The sequence below is a fragment of the Jaculus jaculus genome, chromosome 4, assembly GCF_020740685.1.
Source record: "Jaculus jaculus isolate mJacJac1 chromosome 4, mJacJac1.mat.Y.cur, whole genome shotgun sequence".
NCBI classification, from domain to species: domain Eukaryota; kingdom Metazoa; phylum Chordata; class Mammalia; order Rodentia; family Dipodidae; genus Jaculus; species Jaculus jaculus.
In genome coordinates, this window is record NC_059105.1 from 23,370,491 (window position 1) to 23,392,832 (window position 22,342).

The 22,342-nt window shown below is 47.0% G+C and overlaps 1 protein-coding gene across 6 annotated transcripts in view; it reads right to left on the reverse strand.

Annotated features, from left to right (window-relative positions):
• Window positions 1-4,036: 4,036 nt before the first annotated feature.
• Window positions 4,037-22,342, reverse strand: part of Col6a3 (collagen type VI alpha 3 chain) — an 83,370-nt gene continuing 65,064 nt past the window's right edge. For all 6 annotated transcript variants that reach the window (XM_045146925.1, XM_045146921.1, XM_045146919.1 and 3 more), the window contains 11 exons: window positions 22,280-22,316; window positions 22,159-22,170; window positions 21,577-22,070; window positions 19,783-19,879; window positions 18,429-19,127; window positions 16,404-16,506; window positions 14,135-14,577; window positions 12,603-12,866; window positions 10,867-10,959; window positions 6,044-6,208; window positions 4,037-4,740 (listed from right to left, as the gene is read on the reverse strand). In XM_045146925.1, the coding sequence (XP_045002860.1) occupies window positions 4,727-4,740; window positions 6,044-6,208; window positions 10,867-10,959; window positions 12,603-12,866; window positions 14,135-14,577; window positions 16,404-16,506; window positions 18,429-19,127; window positions 19,783-19,879; window positions 21,577-22,070; window positions 22,159-22,170; window positions 22,280-22,316 (2,421 nt within the window). In that variant the 3' untranslated portion in view covers window positions 4,037-4,726. The remainder of the gene's footprint in view (window positions 4,741-6,043; window positions 6,209-10,866; window positions 10,960-12,602; window positions 12,867-14,134; window positions 14,578-16,403; window positions 16,507-18,428; window positions 19,128-19,782; window positions 19,880-21,576; window positions 22,071-22,158; window positions 22,171-22,279; window positions 22,317-22,342) is intronic.

Sequence of the window (22,342 nt, forward strand, 5' to 3'; positions counted from 1 at the left end):
ACCAGAGATGGGGATGGGTGTCTGCTTTGCCTCCCAGATGGCCAGTGTGTTCTGCAGACTGCCAGGGTCTTGGACACTCACTACCAGGACAACCTTCACTCACTACTTCTCATCCGACTTCCCTGTCCCCCTTCTTTGCCATCTTCTTCTCGTACTAGCATCTTCAGTCCCTGTACTCATAAAGGCAATCCAGTTGGCCATATCCCTCCAATTCAATACTGGGATCTCCTCACTGCTAACAACTGTCATCTCATCTTACTCAGCCACACGTGTCAACTGTAACGAATTGACGAAACTTCCCACACCACCTCCATTGCAGCAGCAGATTTCCATGGGAGGTTCTGAGAACCACCACCATTTCCACTTCTTTGAAGACTCTTTCCTGACTTTTCATTCTCGTTATCAAGTGCAGCTGGGAAAACCCCAGCACTGGTGAAGGCCAGCTGTCTGCATTCCTTGTCTACACCAACGCCAGTGGAGAAAAATAACACCCACAGGGGAACAGTTTAACTACAATGCTATGACCACCAGCCCCATGTGGACACGAGAGTCTCCCCAGGATCCCACCTCCTCTCCTGTGAAGTCCAGTTTCATCAGCAAAATTGGGAGTCAGTTTCTTTCTCTTTTCCTACTGGATCCCTGCCATCCCTCAGCTCATGCCTGCCCCTCTCTCCCCTACCAAATGGGATGATAGAATGTAGGCTGTCTATCATGAGTGTGGGGCTAGTTCTGGAAACTCAGAAGTCTGTGTGCACAAATGAGTGTATTTTACTGTAGGCAAAGAGTTTGGAGGCACAGAGAAAAGCTTCATCAACTTTTATTCCCAGTTCCACACACTCTCTTATTGTGCTCATATTGCCTGTTCCCCAGTGTGGGGGGTTGAAATAGGCAGTCCCCCATAAACTCATGTACACTGAAAGCTTGGTTCCCAGCTGATGGCAATCTGGGATGTGGAGACCTGCTGGAGAAGGTATGCTGTTGGAGTAGGCTTATGGGTGTTATAATCAGCTCCTCTTGCTAGAATACAGCTCACTCTTGCTGCAGTTTTCCACCTGCTGTGGTAGAAGTGATGCCCAGCCTCTGCTCATGCCATGTCCTCCCCTTCCATCATGAACCCCCTCCCCAAGAGTATGAGCCAAAAATAAGCACTTTCCTCCCTTACACTGTTTTTGGTCAGATGTTTTGTTGCCAGCCAGAAGAAAATAACCACAATAATCTACCTGTTATGAAAGCTAAACCCTGAATGTGGCATCTACCTCATCCTGCTGTTCTCCACACGTGCCTGGCTCCTGAGGAATAATTCCTACTTGGCACCACGTCTCTCTCAATCTAATCAGTCTCTCAACAACACACGCCTGCTATGGATCTCATCCAATTTGTAGCTTCTCAGAGACCATCTACGCCTCAGTCCCTGACCCTGTCAAATCCATAAAACCCACCATCCATACCAAGTACATTGCCTCTCCACAAGTCTGCCAGCACATAGCTGGCCCACCTAGCCACTCATCTAAGGTTCTATCATCTACTCTCTTGATGCAGGAAAGACTATGGATGTGTGAATTTCCCAATGTCGAGCAGCTCAGGGACAGAGAAGCAGTTCCCAGAGGCAGAGATGGGGTGCTGTGCTAGTAATTAGACAGAGAGCAGAAGGCTCACCCAAGCTTCTTTGTAACATGCCTGGAGCAGACCCTCCAAGGATGTCACAAACACAGGGTCCCATCCATATACTTTGGGTCCAACCACTGCCCTGTTTCAGAGACGCTATATGTGAGCATCGGGGCTTTGTCAGAGCAGAGAACACGTCCTAGAGGACTTGGGAGGGCGATGGCGTCCCTTGTTCCCAGGGAGAAAGGAGAGCAGAGAACAGGCCCTGAGGACTTTGAGGGCGAGGATGTCTCTCTTTCCCTATGGAGGAAGGAGAGCATTCAGCTGATCCTTTCCTCTAAGCCAAGGCCCTAAATGGTGGTATGATGATTCTCAAAGTTGCACAGGGAGAGACCTGGACCACTCTTTCCCACTATCATGAGTCAAGTTCTATGTATGACCTCTCCAATGACCACCCTCCCAATCTCTACAGCTACAGAAGGAACACAGAAAAAGGCAGTGCCAGATGGACTGGCAATCAATTAAGTGACCCCAGAAAGAGATGGCCTTGAGCTAACTTTCTTATTATCTCCCAGAGGATGGCCTCCTTGATCAAGGAACCCAGAGCCTGTGTGGTGGCCTCCTTTACAGAGACACAAGAGAAAAGTGGGAAGTTTATCAATGGCAAGTCCCCAAGATTCCTCCAGAGACTTAATGTGTGTTTAGCCAGGGTTTGCCAGGGTGGGGACCTCCCACAACAAGAGCCAAGAGCAGCAGCAACTGGCAGACATCAGCTCACATGCCCCTTTCGGAGCTCCAGTGTGTTGCTTTAGATGAGGCATGAGAGATAAGGCCCTGGACTTCTCTATTCACACTCAATCCAGAGCCAAGAGCTGAGACTGCACTGGGGTTAAGAGAAAATGCTGTCTAGGATCTGAGATTTAAATTTTAAAATGGACAGAGCCCAGCTTTAAAACCCAATAGTAACTGTTACGGGAGCCAAGAATGACAAGGAAATGATGGGATTTGGCTGTGGTCTTATCAATGGAGCTGCCACCTAGCTGTGAGTGGTACATTGGTACCTTGAAATTAGAAGTGTTAGGCTGTGTAGAGATTGAACTGTGTTACTTTCCAAGAAAAGAGAAGCTCCTGACCCCCAAGTAACTCAGGTCCTGCTGCTCAGACTTACAGTAACCATGAGAAGAAAGAGACAAGGAAGGCCTCTCCCCTAAATGTCTCAGGAACAGCACAGTTCTGCCACTATTGAGATCTGTAACAAAATAACCTTCTGTTGAAGCATTTGTTACCTGGGCCACAGCAAACTCATGCAGACTGTCTCCTGTTGCATTCTCCACTCACTGCACCAGAGGCTCCCCTTTGCTCTTATGGAATGAACTTGGCTTAAACATGTTTAGCCCAAGGGAGGCATGCAGGAATATTTACATGAAAGAGCCTGTCCCCCTGAGGCTATTGGGCACAGAACAGTGCTGGACAGAGGCACCCCAAGGGTCTTTCAAAGACCAAAGGAGAGCACCTGACTAACAGGACTCATGAGGAGTCCTCAAAGCTTTGCCATTCCCTGAAGCAACGAAGATACCCTCTAGTCACTCCAAGGGGAAGAACATCTCAACGCCCAACATCATGACCCATGAAGCCCTGGATCCAGAGTTGCCCACAAATTCCCAACAGATCGCTCCCTGTGCCACTCCACATTTCATGCCTCACACAGCAATATGGGCACAGGGCTCAGCTCATCCCTGGTTTCTGTAAAATTGTGCCCACTCTGGAGAGCTGACATGTTGTTTGACAATCTTGCAGGTGTCTTGGGACTGGTCCTTGTGACCACTGTCTCCCCTCACTTCTCAGGCTCTGCACACCCCATTTCCCTCCTCCTCTGTGCCCTCCCCACAAATTAGCTGGAAAACCCACTTTTTTCCCTGGGTGGGATTTTTCAGGTGCCACCTGAAAATGTATTTGGTGTGTGTAAGAGATATTTTAGATTAAAGTGTCAAGAAAATATCCGAAAAGGATAGGGATCAAAGGTAAGTATCCCATCTCAGCCACGGTGAGGCAGGGGCAATCCAACTGTTAGGCTAAGAATCACAGTACAGAGTGGGACAGTTGAGAGTCTGAGGCTGTGGGATCAAGCAAGTTCGAGGAGAAAGTGAGAGCCAGCCCTCTCCCAAGCCAGAAACACCCCTCAGCAAGGCTCCGGAGCTCCTCACACAGGACTTGACATGCCGCTCCTGACCCTGGAGTGCTGTCGAGGGGCTGGATCCTCCCAGAAGGAGCTCCATTCCTGCTGACCTACTAAGACGCTGTCCCATCGGATTCTCTGCCCTTCGCTACAACTCAGGAGCCAGAGGGCTGGGCCAAATTTCCTGAGCTGGGGGGAGGGGGGATTCTTATAACAAATGTGACAGAAAGAAGACATCAGAAAGCACCAAGCCCATGACACATTCAATATACTTTATTAAAAAGTTTCTTTGTATAAATTTCCTAAAAATTTTAAAATTAACCACACTCCAAAAAAATAGTAATAACGAACCACAACTTCAGAAGAATGCCAGGATATTCTCCACCGCGATGTTCTCTCAACTCTTTAATGACGGCTTTGGTCCCAACAGTGCACACAGGGCAGGCTGCTGCTTCCTTCTCGCAGCTCGGCTGCCAGAGGACGCGGAAGAAGAAAGCCGCGGGAAGCTAACCGGGGGATTGGGAGGATGAGAAGGTTGAGATCTTGTTTCTTCAGCTAAGCCATGCGACTAAAGGCAGAAATGAACCAAGCAAAAGTACAGCGTCCCTGTGGCACTGGGCTGTTCTTGAGATGGCACATTCAGCCCTGGACAGGCACCACGCAGAATTCCAGCAGGAATCTGAATTTCTAGGAATGTTCACATAAACACCAGCAGTGGCTGACGATTACACAAGGTTCCAAGTATACCGTCAAACTGCCTGGAGACGAAGAGCGAGGGTCCACAGACACGTTTAGCACCATATTGGCAGGTCACACAGCAGCTGAGTGCCAGTCAAAGCGTGGGAAGGCACAGTGCCAGGGCGTCTACAAAGACGAGTTTGGAAATGGCTGCCTCCTTCTTCTCCCAGAGGTACGTGTTGCCAGAAGGCTGTGCCTAGGTTCTTGTCATGCTAATAAGTCTGGGTTTGGCCATCAGGAAGCATAGAGGGAGGGAAGAGGATAGGAAAATGAGCCATTACTGGGTGCAAAGGACACTGTATTCATCATGACATGACCCACAGTCTCTGGTCTTAGTCTCTCTCATTTTCCTGCCCCATCCTGTCACTGGTTCCTGAGCCCTTCCTGCGTCAGGGTTGGGCTTGCTGCAATGTGAGCCCACTCCAGTGGCCCGAATCTGCCCAGTCCATTGTATAACCAGACTCCTCCCCACTCTCCGGCTGTCCCTGGGCCCTGTGCAAAGGTGCTGCTATGTTATGAACCAGCTGAGTTCCCCAGTGTAACGGAGATGTCTGATGGTCTCAGCGTCAACATGACTTATCGGAAGCAAAATTGCTTAAGGGTGAGTATGGGGAGAATTTGCCTTTTGTTTTCTTTTTAATTACTCATTATGCTATTTTTCTAATAATTTTTTGGTGAGATATTTTATAAGTAATGGGGATATGTTTACATTTCCGAAGTGTTGGCTGTGTGTTTTTTTCACCGGAAAAATGCAAATATGTTTTCAGAAAACAAAATAATCTCACAAGGCTGGGCATGGTGGTGCACACCTTTAATCCCAGCACTCAGGAGGCTGAGGTAGGAGGATCATCATGAGTCCGAGGCTACCCTGAGACTCCATAGTGAATTCCAGGTCAGCCTGAGCTAGAATGAGACCCTACCTTGAGAAACAAACAAACAACAACAACAACAACAAAAAAAAAAACTCACAAAAATAAGGTGAGGAGCAATTGATGAAGACACATGGCATAAACCTCTGGTTTTACACATATGCATGCCCCCTTCCCACACAGTGTGCACATGCGTGCACACACACACACACACACACACACACACACATCAATCAATGAAAGAATTAGTTTTATGTGAATTTTTTTGTAAATTTTAAAATTTTTGGAGCTAGAGAGACGGCGTAGTGGTTAAGGTGCTTGCCTGCAAAGCCTAAGGACCCAGGTTCAATTCCCCAGTATGCTCGTAAGCCAGATGCACATGGTGGCATACATGTCTGGAGTACATTTGCAGTGGCTAGAGGCCCTGGCATGTCCAGATCCCCCCACCCCTGCCTCTTTCCTTCTCTCTCAAATAAATAAATAAAAATAAAATACTAAAAAGTGTCTTCGTTTTGAACACTTTATCTGAAGATGTGATTTACCTTGTTGTTCAAATACACTACAGTCCCTGGATTCACATCATCCTCAGTGGCAAGTTTAGTAGCCAGGCCTCCCTCTCTGTAGCACCAGTGAGCACACAACCGGTTTCACTTACCTGGGGCGCAGACCTTCTCACATTCTTCCTGTGACGCAAACTTGTTCTCATTCCCTCCACAGCCTCCATGCCAGAACCTCGCACAGCTTTTGGTATTCGAGTCATAGTACCACATTAGTTTAAAGTTCTGGCAAGTTCCGACTTCTTTGGGTAGCTTACATATATCTATAATATCAAGATGGGAAAAGAACGTCAATTAGATGGTGCTGGCTACGCAACCACCCAACTCCACCTTGGGGTTGGCGGGCTGATCATGATGCAGAGAGAAGGGTTTGTGGGTGAACAAGTCTCAGCCCGTCATACATACTAATCACTGACAGCTCTGCAAGGGATACTTAAAATCATACCTATGGACAGACTTCACTAACTATACTCAGAACTCCAAACATTAGTCAGCACTAAATAATTGAAAATGAAATGAACTGGTTTGCCTACTGTGCCCATCTCTAGGCCATTTGTGTTCTGATTCCAGGGAAAGAAAAGGAACTTTAAGACCTTTCTACTACTTGGCAAAACAGAATATACTTCAAAAATAAGGCTATACATACCACACAGCTAGTAGGTTGCAAGTAAGTGTGGATAGACCCACATTCTGCTGGGAGTGTAGGGCCATCCTTACCTGGCATGGAAAACCTGCACAAGGGAGTATCAAGGAGATGAACCAGCAGCAGAAATGACCCACTGCAATGCTATCTGGGAGAGCTAGAAGTGGTCTTTCCCCAGTTAAGGAAGTTGGTGTTTGCAATACACACTTCTGATGCAGACCAGCTGCAAAGTAACGCCAGGGCCCTCTTGATGCCTGAAGAGAAAGGCTGTTTACAGTTCATGCACAGCGAGGTTTCTGTTTACAGAGCCTCCTGACAAACACTTTCGGCGTGTGCTGGGAAATATGCGTGCATGTCAGGACTTATCTGAATGCCTGGACATTGAAGTCTTCCTGCAACAGAGCTCCTGTGGCAGATAATGCTGAGTGCTGTGGGAATGGCTACCAGACTGGCCCACCCAGCTGTCTCCACAAAGGGCCACCTCTAGGTTTTGTTCCCTGCAGGGCAGGTTGTACACTGCCACAGAGGGGTGTCCTTATTGAACCCCAAAGAGAAAGGACAACCTATGTTTTAGGGTGGTGATAAATTTGGTCAGCCATAATGAACCTAACTCAAAGGTTGGCAGGACTGGGGCTCAGAATTTGTTTCAAGGTGTGGGGGAAGGGCTGTCACCCATGCGTGAAAGAGAGTGACCTCACAACTACAATGCCTTCTAGCTGGGACACTTCCAGAGTATCAGGAGGCCTGCAAACCAAAATACACTTGGAGAAGCCAGGGAAGCCACAGCACAAGGATTGGACAAGTAACAAAAGCAGTCCCCTTTCTCTGGAGTGTGCCAGTACCCAGAGAGAAATGCCAGGCTTCCAAGGAATGACATGGGGGAAGTGTTACTTAGCCACCAAGATGCATTGTAAGGTGAAAGACCCTTTCTTCTCTACTTCCAGAGTATCCCCTAGGAGGGCCCTCATTGTTCCCCACCAATTGTCCTCAGTCCTGGTCACTTCCCTTTTCATGTCCCAGGTTCTTCAGAAGCAGACACGAGAAGTCCACCCACACCCCAAGACATTCTCTGTGAGCCACACTGCCATTGGGATCTACTCTCCTAGCCTGCTGGCCTTCCCAGGAACTACCCAGAGTGAACTCCATAGCTCCTACATTATCCTTCATTATTCCGGAGGAAATCACTGCTTAGGCTTTGTCAGCTTCACTGTCACCACAGATAAGCAAACTTGTAAAGGCAAGGAGCATGAGAGACCCACAGTGTTCAGAGGCCTATGGGTACAGGTCAGTCACACTGGGCTTGCTTTTAAGAACAATGCAAACCTATAACTTCTCTCTGCTTCGAATCACTGGTTGGGAAGTATGCATAGGCATGTGCACACTTATATGTACACATATGTACACTCTCACACACCCTCAGTTTGGCTACTGTACATCTACTTATGTAAAGGAGACAGATTTTAGATTCCCCTCCATCAAAATCCCTGTAACCAGGCTGGAGAGATGGCTTAGCGGTTAAGCGCTTACCTATGAAGCCTAAGGACCCCGGTTAGAGGCTCGATTCCCCAGGACCCACGTTAACCAGATGCACAAGAGGGCGCATGCGTCTGGAGTTCGTTTGCAGTGGCTGGAGGCCCTGGCGTGCCTATTCACTCCCTTTCTCTATCTGCCTCTTTCTCTTTCTCTCTCTCTCTCCCTCTCTCTCTCTCTCTCTCTCTCTCTCTCTCTGTCACTCTTAAAAAAATCCCTATAACCTTGATAGAAATATATTCTCTAATTTAAAAATAAAATCTGCTCTCTATCACATGGTGGGAGGAGACATGTGGTTACATGTCTGGGTGGAAAACACCTCCCTCATTCTGTAGCTCCCATCTCCAAGTTTAAAAACAGAACAGCCTAACCCAGACTCATGTTGAAAGATTATGTGGTTTACACTAAGCAAGCACTGTTTATATATCCTTGTCTTTCTGGACCACACATAAGAGAACTAAAACATCCCCGGATCTGCTGTCTAGGAGTTACTCCAAGCCATCTTCTCTCAATGAAGCAAGACTTCGCTAGAAATTTTATACTTTACACACTGTTGCATGCAAAGTTGGTGAGGAAGAGGGGAATGCTTCACACAGTTTCTAAGGCCTTTGAAGCACATACTGGGTCCTGACTGGACTCTTAGAGGAAAAGGCAATGGAAACTCCATGAAAACCCAGCCATGGAGACATGACTTCCTTCTGAGGTCAGTCTTCATGTTAGGACATCCTTAGCAGGACAGTTTAGGAGCACAGGTAAAACGTAATTACCATGGATGATGACTTATTTCCAGAAATGTATGTTGAGAGAGTATCCAAGTTTCCTACCAGTCTCACCATGGGGAAGGAAGAAGTTTGAAAACTACATGTCCATCTAACACAGTCCTAAGCTGGACCAAACTCTAACCGTCTTTGGTTCTGTACTGAGGTCCTTTACTGACCCTTAGCAAACAGTGACCTGTGTGCAGTTCCACAGTCCCTTCACTGGCTTGGTTGCTTTCTTCAAAATGACTCCTGATACCAACGGCTCTACGGGACGTGGCTTCAGGGTAGGATTGTGGCCGCATAGATATGTTTACACAGACGGGGGAGGTCCAGCATGGGAGCAAGCGCTATCAGTCTGAGAGAACCAGGAGGCCTTGACTGCCCCGTGGTGTAGTTAGGAAGTGTTCAGAGCCACCTACTTGCATGTCAGCACCAATGAAATGGGACACAGACACCCCAGAAGGCTAAGACCAACACACGAACATCTCCCTGAAAACTCACAATGGAGGGAGTCAAGAGAGGAAAGTGTCCATGACAGCACAAAAAATACAGGGCCACTGCTCTGACAATGCGCACTGAACACATGTCACTTGCTTGCGTAGTAACCGGCCATGGCTGCACTTAACTCCAGCCAGAGGCCTTTTATCATAACCAGTCACAGAGCTAAGCAGGGCTGTGAAAGAGGCTCTCCTCTCCCTGACTGGGAACCACACACCGAAAATCAACACATCATCTCCTTGCTTAGCAGAAACTTGCTTTGGGGTCTATAAAACAATATCCTATCTAAATTTCTAAGGAATTTTTAGTTTTTATGTGAATACAAACATCTTCTGCCTCACATTGACCACTTCAAGAACAACTGTCCTGGGGTAAGCAAGCCAGACCTCCACCATGCTGAAGGAGGAATGATAAGTCTCTCAGACTTGCACTGCCCAGAATGGCTGGTGACAGCTGTCATTTACCAAATCATGCATTGTCCATCACAAATAGGCACAATGTGGGTCACCCAGGACAGTGGTATACCAGACCAAGCCAGAGTGCTGTTTAGGGAACCTGGGACCAGCCATCCCGTGAAACATATCCAAACCCATGTGTTTTGAGCTCGGGTCTAGGAGGCCTGTGTTCTCCTGACAGTTTCTTACTACACACAACACTATGAGAAGCGAACCCGCCTTCTATTGAGCCACAGGCCACAAGTCAAGCCTAGTCCCTGTGTGAGGCACAGAGGAAGCACGAGGCCTACAGCCTCAGAAACAGCGCCCATCCAGCAGCTTCCTCTGAGTCTGGCGGCAGGCAAGTTACAGCCCCATTTAACCTGGGAAGAGCAGCCTGGAACAGGGCCTCTCGGTGCCAACAGAACTTATTCCACACAGGTCAAAGGATTCAGCCCAAAGAGATGACCTAGACTTCAAAAACTTCTTTTTTTTAAGCCCAGTGTGGCGGTGCACACTTTAATCCCAGCACTGGGTGGGCAGAAGTAGGAGGATCACTGTGAGTTCAAGACCACCCTGAGAATTCACAGTCAATTCCAGGTCAGCCTGGGCTAAAGTGAGACCCTACCTTGAAAACCCAAAAAAAAAAAATCTTTTTAAAAATTTTTATTTATTTATTTATTTATTTTTAATTTTTAATTTATTTATTTTTTTAAATTTTTATTATAAAAAATATCCCATGTTAATTCCCTCCCTCCCCCCCACACTTTCCCCTTTGAAATTCCATTCTCCATCATATTAATTTATTTATTAGATACAGAAAGAGGGAGAGAGAGTGTGTGAGAATGGGCACGCCAGGGCCTCTAGCAACTGCAAACGAACTCTAGATGCATAAGCCAACATGTGCATCTGGTTTATGTGAGACCTGGAGAAGCGAATCTGGGTCCTTAGGCTTCTTAGGCATGCACCTTAACCACTAAGCCATCTCTCCAGCCAAACTTCTTGAAGAATAATTTTCTAGCTGCATTCATAGACCTAATGTTTTCACAACTCACCTCTGTGAGGAAGAAGCAATGGCTCCGTGTTCACCATTAGATTGATTGTTGAACTAGAGGCTGACCGAGCTGGCTGTGGAAGCTGAGTTTTCTCTATAAGAGGGAAAGAAAAAAAAATGCATCCAGGTAAGTCACAGAACAAGAGGCTGAGGAAGCCAAAGCCTCAGATACAGGCTTGTTTTTCATAACTAATTCCTTACATGGCTGGGTGCCATTGAAATGGAGATGCAAAAAGTCTATACTTAGGCTGTGGTATGCAAGTTGAATCTATATAAGTAACAAACAAATTAAGGAAATCATTCACTTTCCAACCAGGGAAACAGCAGCCTGGGGTGCATGAATCTTTGGGTTCCCATCATGATGGGCTGAGCCCAGGACAGCTGGTAGAAATTCCTTAAATTCCTTTCCTGGTTCCACCATTTGACTTGTGCTGAACTAAAGAGATGAAGCATGTCTCCCATCCCCAGCCCTGCCATACACACACACAAACACACACACACACACACCACACACACACTCCTAGAGCAGAAGGGTAAAGAAGAGGAGTAGAACCCATAAGAGAAAAAGAGAGACCATTTGAGGTTGAGAAAGGATTGAAAAGCTAGACGCAGTGGTGTGTACCTGCAGTCCCAGCTACTTGGAAAGCTGAAGGGAGAAGATCTCCTGAGCTCAATAGTTTTAGGAAGTCTAGGCAGCTTAATAAGACCCCTGTCTCAGAGAGAGAGGAAGAGAATAGAGAAGGAAAGGGGGGGAGGGAGAGGGAGTCTGGAAAGGAATATGAAGACAGGCCTCAGAGCAGGCAGGAGCTACAGAGCAGCAGGGGGCGGGGCTGGCTGACCTGGGAAGGGAAATTCTTAGTGCAGACTCTTCATGGTTCCTTAAGGAGTCAGAGACTTGCTGGCCATTTTTATCCACTGAGCACAGAAACAAGGGCAGGGTGATAGCAAGAGACTATCCTCTCCCTACCCCTGTGAGGATTTAAGCCCTGTTTCCCTAGGTGCCATCTTGGATGGGCTAAGGCCCAGTACATCTGGGGTCCTCCATAAAGTAGCCCAGGTCTGGAGGATGGCTCAGTACACTCCCTGTGCAAGCATGAAGGCCTGAAGGGGCTAGAGTTTGGACCTCCAGATCCCATTTACATGAGTTGGGTGTGGCTACATGCACCTGGAACCTCAGGCCCTCAGCAGACCAGAGACCTGAGAGCTGTCAGAACCCTGCAAACTCCACAATCAGTCAAGAAACCCCAGCTCAAAACAAAGACCAGGTGGAAGAACAATGGAGCTGAACACCAGACATTCTGCTCCACTACAGGGGAATGCTCTGCACTGTAGGCAAGCACATGGAACAGCACACATACAGCACACCACACCAATCACACCACACCATACCAATCACACCACATCACACCAATCACACCAATCACACCACATCACACCAATCGCATCACACCACACCAATCACACCACACCACACCAATCACATCACACCGTACCAGTTACACCATACCACACCAATCACACCACACCAATCACAGCATGTCACACCAATCACATCACACACACAGCCCAGTACTATGGTCCACACAGAACTTCAGCCTCCATTCATTTTTTGATTTTCAAATGTGACCAAAGTATCTAGGATTGCTGCTTTTTGTTTTTAATTTTGTTGGTAATTCAATAAATAAATATATGTCCTGTGTGACCTTCCATATGGAAATCAACCGACTGCATACTTACTCGTACTGAAACTTCCTTGGTAGATGGCTCTGACCTGTGACTGCAGGTAGGAGACCACTGCCACATTGTATGTCTGTCCAGCCAGCAGGCCCCCAATGACGCGGTCAGTGACCGTAAGATTCTGCTTCAGAACCAGGGACTGGTCTTGAGCTGAGGTAATGGTGAGGTCATAAAAGTAAGAACTGGGGGGCTCAGGCCTCTCCCAGTGCAGCTTGGCGCTGTTCTCCGTGACCTCGGACACCTGGACTTCTCGGAGAGCCTTAACTGTAAGACATCCAAGCAGAGTATGGAGATCAAGTAAAAATTCCTGCCTACCCAGAAGACACAGGTGAGAAAGGGGAGCTGAAGGACAGTGGCCAGTGGCCAGCTGATCCAAAGGCCAGCCAAGGAAGGGAACTAGTGTCTTGTTCAGTCTCCTGAGAAACAGGTTAACATCTGTCTGCATGCATGGCATGGAAACTCGTGCTAAGGAAAGGACTCATTATTCACCAGTAAGGTGCATAACTACTTCACTTTTCCATTGGAAAACTCTCCTCTTGAGAAGCTACCTTGAAATGCAAGGTCCAGCATGCTAGCAGGGAGTTAAGTGTGCAATACAAACTGAGCCCTGTGATGTACAAGGTCAAGAAGTGTCAGGACATGCCACAAAATGATTCTAAGAGAGCTCTGCTCTTTTCTCTGCTCATGAAGTGAGGACAATTTCCACCTTTTCCTGATCCCTGCTTTCTGTCCTTACCTTCCTTTATAACTCATGACATCCTACAGTAACTTCTTTCATCTTTGAGGAAAAAAAAACCCATGACTCTCTGGATTTCGTTAACCCAGCGACCTCTCCTACCTAACATTTGGGAATGGGCTTTGCTCATGGACAGAACAAAATGCGCAGGTCAGCCTCTGAGGAATGGCTGAAAGCCTGGAGTGCAACTTTTCAATTTGATGAAATACCCCCCCCCCATACTGCCAAAGGTCAGTGTGGGGCTCCCTTTCTGTGGCCATGTGTGTTGTATGAGGAACAAATTTTGTGATTACCAAAGGACCCACTTAGATCTTTCCAAGTCATAATCTAAGGAAGGTTTTTTCCCTACCCCCTGAAAAAGCAAAGAAACACCTATTTGCTGCCTAAGAAGGAACACCAGACTGCTTCTTCCCTACTCCCTGTGGAGGATGTAAACCTTCTACTGAGAGCCTCACCCATCTCTTTAACATGGGCAACTATATTCCCAGGTAAGGAGGCTGTGTGTGCTGAAACCCAGGGAGAATGGGAGCTCCCTCCCGCGCCCAGGCAGGGCTGGGGCAGGCTGGCTGGAAGGACTTTTACCTGCCACGAGGTGGTTGCAACACAGAGAAAAGCAAAAGACATGTTTTGACAGTTCCCAGGCTCAGACCAGCATCTTCTAAAATATGTCATCCAGATAGACAAACCTCAAACCTGTGCCCTAATTCTTCTGACTCTGAAAGCAGGCTTCACGGGACACGTCCTTGGAGTAGGAAATCAGGGAATAAGACATGGTGGCTCTAGCCATCTTTCTTACCCACGGGTCTAGCAGTAGCTGGCTTGGTGGCAGTGGGTTTGGCCTGTGACCTGGGGACCTCTGGCCTGGCGGCTGCTGGCTTCACAGCAGCAGCAGCGGGGGGTTTCACTGCAGCGGGCCTTGCTGCTGCTGGCTTGGCGGCCGCTGACTTCACCACCACTGCGGGTCTGACGGTGGCTGCGTGCGTGGCCATGGGCTTGGTGGCCATGGGCTTGGAGGCCACAGGTTTGGTGGACACCGTCTTGGAAGCATCTGGTTTCATAGCAGCTGACTTGGCAGAGGCAGGCTTGGCAGGGGCTAGCTTGGGAGGGGCTGGTTTGGCAGGCGGCAGATTTATAATAGTTGCTGATTTCGTCGTGGCCGTGGGTTTGGTGGTGGTCACTGGCTTCGTTGTGGTCATTGATTTGGATGCAGGACTTGAAGTGACATTATTTGGAGTGTTTCTGTTAAAAATAAATATCACCTGTACCCATGGTTTTTCATGCTATCTAAATTAGTCACAGTCATAATCCTATGAGCTCAGAGAAATTTGTCATCTTACCAAACACATGCACCAACTTTTATACATTCTATACAATTATGTACATGTCTCAGTTCTTAATTTTGTAAATCTATGTCACTAAAAATGATATTGGCCAGTACATAAAAATATAGTCATTCAAAGTGAAGCTACATTACATTATAAACATGCATGGTATCTTATTTACAACCTACAAGAAAGAATTAAAAATAACAGAAGAACAATATTAAACAATTTTCTGATTTAACAAATTAATACTTGAAACAAAAATACTACAAATAAAATTAAATCAGTATATGTATTTTCACTATAAAGACCCTGTCCCAATAAGGAAGGAGGGAAGGAAAGAAAGAAAACAAGAAAAGAAAGAATCTATGAACAAACTGTCAAGCTGGAGAATTATGAACTCAACTACTTCATAATTCATGATAATCAAAGTAATAAAACATACTACTTTGGCTTATTTTTAGAAGTGTATACATTTTGTGGAATTAATTTTAATGTATGTGATTCTTAATTCTTTGTCTGTTATGAATTCCCAGAAATATTAACAGAATCATCAAATGATAAAACAGCAAAGACCCATACTTTGTGTTTGCTTTCAGTGGGAAATTCAATTAATTTAGCGGTATCTCATGGTACGCATAATGTGCAGCACATTTTCAAGCTGATACTATCAAATGTCAAATCCTAAGTCACTTTGCTTAACCTGTTTCCCTAAAGATATGAAGTTTGAGGCAACTTTAGAGAATATTCCAAGAAATAATAGTCAGTTAAAAGCTAGAAAAATAACCCTTTGAACCCAGATCAAACAGGACCAACCAAGATGCAGTGCCATGGGGGGGCGATCACACTCACCCATGTGCCGACTGTCGTTCATCTTGTCACCACTGCGTGAGCAGATTGAAAAAGACGCAGGGCCCTCTGTTTATGCATCCCCCCCCCCGTATGTAATCACCCAGATCACCCAAATCACCCAGATTTGATAGATTATTTGGACGTAAGTCCTGGATGATCTGTGCCCATTTCCTGTGTAATGCAGGTTTCATGGCAGATCCTCACCTCAGGTCTCACTCCCCACATTTGAATCTAGGCTGGCCTTCGGACATGCTTCGACCAGTTAAATATGGCAGAAGGTGACCATATACCAGGTGAGGCTTACTCTCAAGAGACCTTTATTGCTTCAAGCTTTTCTCATGAGATGCACCTGGTCACTTTGTGGACAAACCTAGGCTAGCCCGCTGTGGCACGAAAGACCACGCAGAACAGAAACGAACCATTCCAGCCAAGACTGTGCTAGGCTAGCAAGTCCGCAGCTGACAGGTAGAAGCGCACGAACACGAGGAAGCCCAGTAGAGGCCTTAAGAACACCATATGAACCTAGCCAGACATTTCTGACCCACACAATTGCACATTAATTGTCCTCACCTTAAGCCACTAGGTTTTGGGTAGTTTGTTATGCAGCAAAAGCTGGCCTGTAGTGTGGGGGTGGGGAGGGAGGGAATTACCATGGGATATATTTTATAATCATGGAAAATGTTAATAAAAATTAAAAATAAAATTAAATTAAATTAAAAAAAAAAAGATTTGTTAAGGATGAACCACATTCTATTAGGAAAGTCACACGTTCTAGATTTCATTGTCCTTATCCTTAAAGCTAGGGATTGGTTAGAGGACCTCTCAATTCCTGCTGTTCTAAAGCAAGAACGTAGCACTACACACTTTAGAATAGTAATTATAATCACTTACACTTGCTTGTAACCAAATTTCACACCATTCTTTGCTGGTTGGTCCCCTTGGAACCAATCACACTGTTTCCTGATATCTGGAGACAAGTAAAAAGCATTTTCACCTGGAGAAAAAAAAAAAAGGAAAAAAATTGAGTTATTTATATGGTCTAGATATCCATCTTGTGTCAGATGTATAGCTGGGAAAGCTTTTCTCCCATTCTTTAGGCTGTTTCCTCACACAATTAACCCCTCCCTTTGCTATACAGAAGCAATTCAATTTTATCAGGTCCCATTTGTCAAGTCTTGACATTATTTCCTGAAAGCCCTAAACTATGTCTATATCTTGAAGTGTTTTTCCTACTTTTCCTCTAATAGTTTCAGAGTTTTGGGTCTTATATTAAGGTCTTTGATCCATTTAGAGTTGGTTTTGTGCTGGGAGAGAGAGAAGGATCTAGTTTCATTCTTCTATATGTAGAAATCCATGGAGATGAGGGAGGAGATGGGGAGGGCCAACAAAAATTAAATTTGTATGAAAATGTCATTTTAAAAGCTACTTTGTGCCCGGCGTGGTGGCGCACACCTTTAATCCCAGCACTCAGGAGGCAGAGGTAGGAGGATCTCCATGAGTTCTAGGCCACCCTGAGACTACATTGTGAATTCCAGGTTAGCCTGGGTTAGAGCAAAACCCTACCTTGAAAAAGCAAAAAAAAAAAGAAAAAAAGAAAGAAAAGCTACTTTGTGTGTTAACTTAAAAATTTTTTAAAGTATGTGAACTGCTTGTGAATCTTATGGAAATCAAAATTAATATACTAATGAGATAATTGATCACACAATACTCATTTATCCCATAAATAAATGTTTAACCAATTCTACCAGAATCTCTAAGCCATTGATTTTTAAATATTAGTATGATGACATTTGATCCACAAAATATCTTAAGCCAATGCATTCTATTTGACATATGGGTGACTATTTTAAAGACAGTGTTTCCTCAGTGCAAGAACGTACATCAGAATAGGAGAAAAATCACATTGCAAGTTTAACAAGTCCTAGATTTGTTAAACATCAAATTGTAATCCAAGTAAATTTAATATTGTCTCGATATTTTATTGAACAACATTTACTTTTAATCTTCTGAAGACAGAAGCAAAAGCCCTGAGGTGAACCTGAGGCTAACCTTTTCTGCTTCACATTTTTCCCTGAATCTTTTAGGAATCACACTTTACAAGCTTGGATCCTGTGTTCACAGAGCTGAACTTTCCCTTGAATAGTAAATGGTATTATGAAGCTATTTACTTGTCTTATAGAACCCCTCATTTGTTTGTGGTGCAACCTGTGATGACCCACAGCACTGTTCCAGACCCTGGGGTGCATAATGGGTTGTACCTCCCCAAGGAGGGTGCTGCTCTGGGAACCGTGGATCCACAAACAAATGGCCAATAGGCCAAACAGCTGATGGTCTGTAAGTATAGTGCAGGTCCACAACAAGGGGAGAGAGAGAACCCATAGTGAGTGGGAGGTGCTAGAAACGACTTTTGAAGATGAATGTGATCTTGTGGCCAAGGCAAAGGAGAGGCCATCCTAGGAAGAGAGCACACCAATGGACACAATCCAGAGGAAACATGAATGGGCTTGATGACTAGTTCCCAATCAATGCAATTCCTTCTAGAATCTTTCTTCATTGCCTCCAACAGAATACACTTTTCTCTAAGACACCAACACAGTAATGTGAGCTTGATCCATTTGCCCACAAGTGTATGAACTCATTGGAACATCAACAGTGCCTTATGCCTAGGAGGTGCCCAGTCCGAGGTTGGTGGAATAAGCAAATGAATAAGGACAGAGGCATTGTCTGCTGGTTCCCTGCTGACTCTGGTTCCTAATGCTGGGCACATGATAGATGCCCTTATATATTTGTTGAATGAACAAACAAGTTCACATCAGCACATGGATATCTTTTCCCAGCACTGCTTCCCCATCCTGCACGGTGTGAGGACATGGACCAGCCTAAAGCCATAGTCAGAGGACACAATGAAGAACTTACTGCTGACGAAGGATGGCAGCAACCTCCCAAAGCGCATCAGCGGCTCCTCGTTGAGCTCCGTGGACTTATCCACTAGTTTGAAGAACACGTCATTGGGCTCACTGGCAAAGCCATACACCTCCTTGACGTTCACCTTCCTGCCGATACCCAGAACCACGAAGAAGTAGCCCTTGCACTTGGCCTGCAGGACGGCTGTCCGGGCCTCCTCCAGCTGCTGCTTCTGCATCTCGCCGGTCAGCATCAGCACCACGATTTTCAAGTCCCGCGGGTTCGGGGCCTCCTCAAAAACATTCTCTACAGTGTAGTCAATGGCTCTGCCCAAGTCTCTGGTTCCCTGAAGCTGTGTCATTCCTCTGCTGAGGAAATCCAGCAGCTTCTCCTTGTCACCATAGTCTGTCAGAGAGAATTCTACCTTCACCGGAGGCACGCTGGCGTTGCCCACAGACCCATAGGTAGAGTGCTGCACAACGGCCACTCTGGCGAAGTGCTGGGAGGCCTTCGGGTCTGGGCTCAGGTCCAGCTGCCTGACCAGGTAGGCTATGTACTTCTTCATTTCATTGAACTGGAAGAGAGTGGTGGCTTCTGAGCTGTCCAAGATGAAAGCCAAGTCGATGTCCACGCCACTGCCTGCAGCCCTCCTGTCTCTGAAGGAAGGTCTCCAGCTGCCAAAGCCACACGACGGGTCGATGTTGCAGATGTCTAGAGAGAAGTGCAGCAACCCATTATCCTGTGGCCCCAAGGCATCCACGCTTGCTGGGAGTCAGGTGACTAAACTGTCAGAGGGTAGAAACCTGGCTGGGTGTGCTGGTGTGCACCTGTAACCCCAGCACGCCAAAGGCTGGAGGAGAATCATGAGTCTGCAGTGTCCTGGGCTTCCTAGTGGGACCCTATGCTTCATTCCCCAGATTTCAGTTTTTGTCACTTAGTAGATAAAATACATCAGGGAGCTAAAGTCTTTGCAGTATGCAATGATACTGGCATTTAGAAAAAACACATTACTTTATCATTTGCCATTCTTTGGAGAAATATATTCTTAACATCCACTTGAACCAAACATTTGGGTTCTAGATTCCAAAGTGAGAGCTTTGGCAGTGCACACCTTCCCCCAGGTCACCTACAGCCCCAGTCATCCCCCCATAGAAGAAAAGCTCTGTTGGATGGGGGGACACTTTAAGTAGGAAGCTCCTTACACAGTCTTTATACTAGTAAATGCAAGCCCTTACATGAGCCTTAATTTAGCTCAAGCTCATTAAGCAGGCCAGAGCTCGTCATTCAAATGTCCCTCTGGATGTTGCCTTTTGCAGCTTCAGCTGGACAGAACCCTGTGCCCCCCATGCCCAGAGAAGCACCTTACCCAAGCAGACGTGGCAGGTGAGGACATTCTTCAGGAAGTCTGTGAGGTCTCTCCTAGCAGGCAGGACGAGAGCATGCCCCACTGCTGTGTTATTGATCTGGTTTAAATAAAGGGAGATGCTTGGGATGGGAGCATGTACGAGGAAGAGATATTTGATATAAAAAAATGTGCATCGAAGGACAAAGTCACATCAATAAGATAAGCTTCCCCATGGCTCAGTGCATTCTCAGTGGGGTTTGAAATATTTGGATAATTAAATTAGATAGTATAAGTAAAGAGCCTGGTGCATCCTCTAGCAAACAAATGGAGCTAAAAGAGTGGGGTATTTGTAAAGTCAGTAGCAGCAGCTACTCAAGGCAAGCCTCAGCCATTCCTCTCAGGTTTAAGCAGTGGCAAGGCCACGAGGAAGCCACTCTAGATGGCAATAGGCAGCCCTGTCACAGTGGCCGGCACACAATCTGCCTCGATCCACTGGATGCGTGGCTGACTTGGAGCAAGTGAATCCACGGTTGACCTTGCAGCCATGTTGTGAAGAGTCGCCGTGGGCTCAGGGGTCACTGTGCCCACACAAAGAGGGACTCATAGGAAGGCCCCTCACTAAAGCAGATGGCCAGTAGCCTAAGCTTAACGCCGGACTCCTAGTCCCCCTGTTCTGTCCTCAGACTGGCCTGTAGTTGGTCAGAATAAACACCTAGGGGATGTGTAAGTAGCTGGTACAGAACCCAATTCTGGGAGAAAGACGCCGGAGACTCTTTCTGTCTCTTCTCCTTACAGGAGAGAAATCAAGACACAGAGAGGTTAGGTGGCATGTCTTTGAGCAGAGGAATGAGAACAAAAGCTAAGGAGCCCCAACTCCAGCCTGGGTCGCCTGCCCAATGTCCATGTGTCCTGGAGAGGGCCACCAGAAGTGGTTCTGAATAAGCCGTAATTGGTCAATTGCAACAACTCAACAACTGAACAAGTGAAGCAAGGAAGGGAGGAAGGTGTGGGGAAGAGTGGGAAAGGAGAGGGTGGGGAAGAGTTTGTGGAGAAGAGTTGGGGGAAGGGTGTGGGAGGAGGGTGTGGGGAAGAGTGGGGGGAATTGAGGGAAGGGTGTGGGGAGGATGGAGAGTGTGGGGAGGAGGGTGTGGGTCTTCTCCACTGGCTGGACTGAGAACGTGGCAGAAGCCAAGTTTGCTTAATGGTGCACATTGGGAACAATGGGATCACTCATTTGGGGACATCACTGAGAGGCTACAAGCCCCCACAGCCGGCCAGGGTTGTTTGGATGCAGAGTATGGTGAAGGGCTGTGTCCACTTCAGAGGCCAGTGGCCCGGGGGCTCCTCATCACCTGAGTTCCTCATCTTGCACACGAGACGGGGCTGATGGTGCAAAGAGCTCACTAACCTATTATAGGTCAGGAGTACAGACTGAGCCATCTGAGGAGGAGCCAGAACTTCTCCGAACTTCCACGTCCTCAGGAAGAAAGCCCACCCGTACACCCCACCCCACGGAAGACAGAGTCCACCCACACTACAGCCTCAACTTGGCCTCCAAGACAAAGCTGCCCCCCCTCTGGCCATGGCGGTCAGCACGAGAGGCAGAACCAAAATAAGTTATGAGCATCTGGCCGCTGATGCATGGGCTTCCCCAGAAACTTCACAGGAGGCCTCAGCCAGCCCGGCCCCACAAGGGCCTTACAGAAGCTGTGGGTCATGAACCCATCACATAGTTGCAATGTATCTAAGAGCCTTCTCAGGGACAAGAGCTACCAGGGCCACCACATCCCAGAGCCCAGAGCCCAGAGCCCTGACCTGTAAGGCATTGATGAGCTGCCGGTCCTCCTGGCTTGTGAGGAACAAGGGTGTGATCCCCGCATCCCAAAGCTTGAGAACAGCCTCGCGCAGCTCAGGGGACGCTCTCGTGGGCTTATTGCTGAAGAAAATAGCCACTTTTCTCATCAGGAAGCCATTCCTAACACGCTTGAACGTGTTCCTAGCCACAAAGGACATAGCGGTCTCTAAACTCTGCTGTTTGGATGTCAGAGCCACCTGGAGGTTCCGGATACTGTCCATGAGAGCAGACTTCTTCCTGGAGTCAGCAAAACGGATCTCCGTGGTCACCTCGTTGTTGTAGGTGACCACAGCCACCCGGGCTCCCCTTGGACAGTTGCTCTCAGCAATGGTCAAGTCGCCCACGATCTGTAGAAGCACATCACGCATCCGGCTAAAGGTGTCCTGTGTGACCCCCTCGGAGGTATCCAAGGCAAAAGCGAGCTCTGTGGGGAAAACTGGGCACTCCAGGGGCCCTGGAGAGAAGGGGATTCAGAGAAAAGCTTTACTCACTACAAGGATCTTCATCTCATCAGAAGAAAGTCACACCAACAAACCACTTACCATAGCAGCAGGCTGTAAAGGAAGCAAAGAGAAGTGTGAAAGGCAGGTTTGCCACATGAGAACTGTAAATCAAAGAGACAACGTGCCGCAGACGCACTGCTACGGGAACTCATGTACTTACGGCATTTGTCTTTGATGTTCTGGATGAGCGCGCATTGCTGTCAAAGAAAATGGCAGAGTATTA